Source organism: Brassica napus, chromosome C7 (genome assembly GCF_020379485.1).
Source record: "Brassica napus cultivar Da-Ae chromosome C7, Da-Ae, whole genome shotgun sequence".
Lineage (NCBI taxonomy): Eukaryota > Viridiplantae > Streptophyta > Magnoliopsida > Brassicales > Brassicaceae > Brassica > Brassica napus.
In genome coordinates, this window is record NC_063450.1 from 12,012,758 (window position 1) to 12,017,328 (window position 4,571).

At 45.1% G+C, this 4,571-nt stretch overlaps 1 protein-coding gene across 1 annotated transcript; it reads left to right on the forward strand.

Moving 5' to 3' along the window:
* Positions 1 to 256: 256 nt before the first annotated feature.
* On the forward strand, positions 257 to 1,352 carry LOC106408784. The gene is made up of 2 exons (XM_013849485.1): positions 257 to 407; positions 670 to 1,352. Exons 1-2 carry the CDS (start codon positions 257 to 259, stop codon positions 1,350 to 1,352), a joined length of 834 nt encoding a protein of 277 aa, XP_013704939.1.
* Positions 1,353 to 4,571: the final 3,219 nt, after the last annotated feature.

The window sequence follows — 4,571 nt, forward strand, 5'->3', positions numbered from 1 at the left end:
AACAACTGTAGCAGCTTATCTGATCTAGTGGAAAAAGCTGTTAATGTTGAGACTGTATTAGAGGCAGAAAGGAAGGTTACACAACATTCCAAGATCTGACAAAGGCAAAGGGCGAGGATTTGGAGGCCAAGCCAATTATCGCGGCAACACTGGGGTTTGTTACACATGTGATCAGCCGGGACATATTTCAAGGTTTTGTCCCAAACACCAGCGGAATAACCAAATGAGTAACACACAGGGTTATCAATCGTTAAGGATGGAAGATGTCACTTGTTTCTCTTGTGGTATGAAAGGCCATTATGCATCGTCATGTCCAAACAAGCCAATCCCTGCGACCCCTCTCGCGATCCGAGCTCCTCTTAGTTGTCCAGCAATTGAGCCAGCACCAAAGAAGCAAAACCTAGGAGGTAGAATTCATGCTTTAGGTGTAAAAAACCCTGACAATGCAGGACCGTGAAGCGGTCCCATCACAGGTAATGTGGGTGCTTAACCTCCTCTTTTTAGTGTATGTAGTTTAGTTGCTGGAATCTAGTTAGTATTCTGGGTAGGAATCGATTGCTTGATCGCTAGGTTGCGTGTTTAGAAATATTTCGATTATGATCCATAGTTGTGCGAATTTTTATTAGTATTTTTGTGATTGAAATATTGTTGATTGAGTTACTCTGGCAGGAACCATACATGTTTCTGGCAAACCCACACATGTATTGTTCGACTCGGGGGCAACACATAGTTTTGTGACCCCTGAAGTAGCTGCCCGGTTTTGGGATTCTTCTGTGGTTGACAGGATAAATGTGGCAGTCTTGACCCCCGCAGACCGAATCCTTCAAGCAAATCAGTGTATCAAGAATGTTCCATTGGTCATTCAAGGCAAAGAGTTTGTGGCAGATCTGTTAGTCGTGCCTTTGGAAGGGTACGAAATAATCCTTGGAATAGATTGGTTATCGAGCTATGGAGTTCAGATCGACTGTGGAAGGGGAATGATGTTGTTTGGCAGAAGTAAACGACCAGAGATGGTATACTATGGAATCAGTCCTAGTATGACCGTGTCTTTGGTAGCAACAATGAGAGTACAAGATTTGTTTCAAGACGGGGAAGTGTATTTGGCAACTTTATCGGTTAGTGGAGGAGCCACTAATGTTGAAGTTAAGGTCGAAGGCATAAAAGTGGTCCATGAGTTTGAGGATATCTTTGCACCGCTAAAGGAATTACCTCCACCTCAGAGTAATCTCTTTACCGTTACTTTGGCGCCTGAAGCAAAACCTATAGCTAAGGCACCGTATCGGATGACACCTGCAGAGTTGGCTGAGCTCAAGAAACAGTTGGAGGATCTTTTGGAAAAAGGATTCTTCTGATCGAGCTCTTCACCTTGGGGAGCTCATGTGCTATTTTTAAAGAAGAACGATGAAAGCTTGAGGTTGTGTATCGATTATCGTGGTATCAACAACATCACGATAAAAGACAAGTATCCTCTTCCGAGGATAGAAGAGTTGTTGGACCAACTCAGAGGAGCTAGTTGGTTTTTGAAGATTGATTTGGCATCAGGGTATCACCAAATTCCTATGGCCTAGTCAGAAAACATGAAGGCGGCCTTTCAGACGAGGTGTGGGCAGTACGAGTTTGTAGTTATGCCATTTGGTCTCACAAACGCACCTGCGGCTTTCATGCAGTTGATGAATGAAATGTTTCACAACTACCTCGACAAGTTCGTGATCATTTTCATTGATGATATCCTGGTGTACTTGAGAAGTAAGGAGGAGCATAGTGAGCATCTGAGTACACCAGGATATCATCAATGAAAATGATCACGAAATCAGAAGCTATTTGCCAAGTTCCGCAAATGCTCATTTTGGAAGAGAGAGGGTGTAGAAACCCGTTAAAAAAAAAAAAAAAAAAAAAAAGAGAATGGCTGAGTATCATTGTGGTGGTCGAGTCGCGGGCAATAAGGATTAATCGAGAAGCTTTAACGTACGAGGTGGGCGAAGAAGTGATCGTGGGTGAACTATGAGTCGAATAAGTTTCTCGACCATAGTTAGAAGATGTCCTAGATTGATCAGACGGACGTTTTGGAAGCATAACAATTTTGGAAGCACGACGGTTTAGAAGCTCGACGTTTTTGAAGACCGACGTTTCTTCATCACGAAGTTTTCTCGGAAAATCTTCGTATCAGTAAAATATTATTCTGGAGACATAATAAGTTGGAAGCAGGACGGGAATTAAGCACGACGGGAAGCAAGCACGACGGAAAAACCCGAAGTTGGGCGAAAACCCTAATTTCGGTATTATGGAATTCTTCGAGGAAGCCGGAGGCTCGGGAAATATTTTTACAGGATATCAGAATTCATCTGGAGTCTATTAAAAATATTTAGAGCATCAGAACGGGAGCGGAAAAATATTCGGGATTGATCACGGGTCAGAAATTTGCCGAAAGGGTAAAAAATCGCGTAAACCGACCGAGAAGCTCGAGGTGGCTCGTTGCATGGGTTCAGAACGTGGTGTCAAGCATCTAACAAGCTGAGTGTCTCCAGAATCTCGAGGTGTCGCCGTGCATGGAAGCTGTACATGCAGCCTGACATGTAGAAGCACGAGGTGGATCGACCAAGCACGAGGTGTCTCCGCGCATGCAAGCGAAGCATGCTGATCGACATGTGTGTACTAGTGTGGCTTCTTGCATGCACTCCAGGCATGCATCCTGACATGTGGGAGGAGTGGTGGCGTCCTGCATGTGTCCTGGACATGCACCCTGACATGTGGAGCACGAGGTTCCGCCGCGCATGCGTCCGGAACCATGCGAAGCGACACACGGGCTGCCACCAACCTGAAGCTGATTGGCTGGTGTCTCCTATAAATACCCCACGACCCCAGCTCATTTATTCACATCCAGACCTGTCCAAACCAAGTGAAAAACGTGAGAGAGAAGTAGAAAAAGAAAGCAAGTGATTCCGAGCTATTTCGAGAGTTTTAGAGAGTTTTCGAGGTCAGTTCTCTACTGATTTCGAGTCAGCGCCTAGGGACGGTTCTGTCCAACTGAATTCGTCCAGGCCACTCAGTTCCTTTGATGATCAAGTGGAGATGCTGTCCGGAGTTAGTTCAGTTCTACGGGTTCAGATCAGTCGAAGTTCTGCTCGATACTCCGCCGGGAAGTCCGAAGAACTGTCCAGAAGCTAAAGGAGGTTCTGTCCAAATCAGCCTGTCGAGGCCTATCAGTTTCTTCATGGTGAAGCCGAGGTTCTGTCCAAGTCGAGATCAGTCCAGTCCAGTCAAGATGTTCATCTTGGGTTTTGGCCATGTCCTCTCCGATCAACCAGCTGCTTCTCGCCTAGAACACTGTGAGTTGGTTTTGTGTGAATTCCACTTGGAATTTAGGGTAGTTTTGTGAGTTGGTTTTGTGTGAATTCCACTTGGAATTTAGGGTAGTTTTGTGAGTTGGTTTTGTTTGAGTTCCACTTGGAACTTAGGGAAGATCAAGTATTCATATAGAGTAGAATGCTCACATTCTTGCATGGTAGAGTCCTTGGGGTTATTTATTAAACCGGACTCAGTTTAGCACGGGCTAGCTGAGATGAAATGGAATTAAGACTGAGATAATAACCTGACTAAGACTAGGATGCATCATGATTTATATTCTTGCGTGTTGATATGGTTGAGTGCAGATTCCCGTTATCTTTAAAGATAGTGTCGTAGCATGAGGCCGAACTATCTGGGTAACGGTTTGATTGAGTAGATTGATTGAGTAGATTTAATTAAATGCTTGCTCTTTTAATTAATCTTGTTGATTGAGGTTAGTCATCTCTTGGTAAGGGAGTGCCTAACTGGTTGAGTTGTTTAGTTTTGGGTTGGAGTCTTGTCCCTTAGGTCTTTCCTAGGGATAATTGTGTCGAGTGTGTGTTATGCCGACAGAAAGTGCGAAACCCGCCCATGCTAGGTATGTTTTGGGGTGGACTAGTGTTTCCTCGCCCTCGTATTCAGCGGGTTCAGGGAAACCCCTTATTCGCTGGATCGGGAAGACTCAGATAGACGGGGTCATGGCCTATGGCTGAGTGATTACACGACGGTGTAATGTGGCAGTGACCCGAAGGACTGTGGGCTGTCGCGCGGTGACCCGAAGGACTGCGGGCCGCGATCGGTTGAAAGTTCCTTCTTCTGGCCTTTGTGGTAGGGAGATAGGATATTGCCGATAGAGAGGAGGAACACGAAGTCACCAGGGCCCAGGTTAGAGTGTTGTGTTAGTGTGTCGTAGAGGCTTATGGAACCCTCGAGTTAATGTAGCACCGATATACGGTGTTACGAGTAAGATCGAGTCATTGGTAGTTACTATCTTATTATTGTTGTGGTTGTGGTTGTTGATTGCTTTGTTTGCAGGTTCTGACATTAAGTCCTAAGTCTGGTTTAGGTACCGGATTAGGCTTGGTGTGTATTTTGTTAGTGTAGGCCTGACGTTGGCCTGTATGTGTTTGAGGGATTGCTTGTGAAGGGTGGTGGATATTAAAGCTATGCGGTATCATTGGTTGGCCGATCATGTTCTTGTTTGATTGTTGGTCGACCGGCTCATGATACTTGTATAGTCTAAGTGT

Coding starts and splice junctions, on each gene's coding strand:
- LOC106408784 (XM_013849485.1), top strand. CDS start 257: ATGGAAGATGTCACTTGTTTCTCTTGTGGTATGAAAGGCCATTATGCA. Junction 408..669: donor AAAGAAGCAAAACCTAGGAG/GTAGAATTCATG, acceptor TTACTCTGGCAG/GAACCATACATGTTTCTGGC.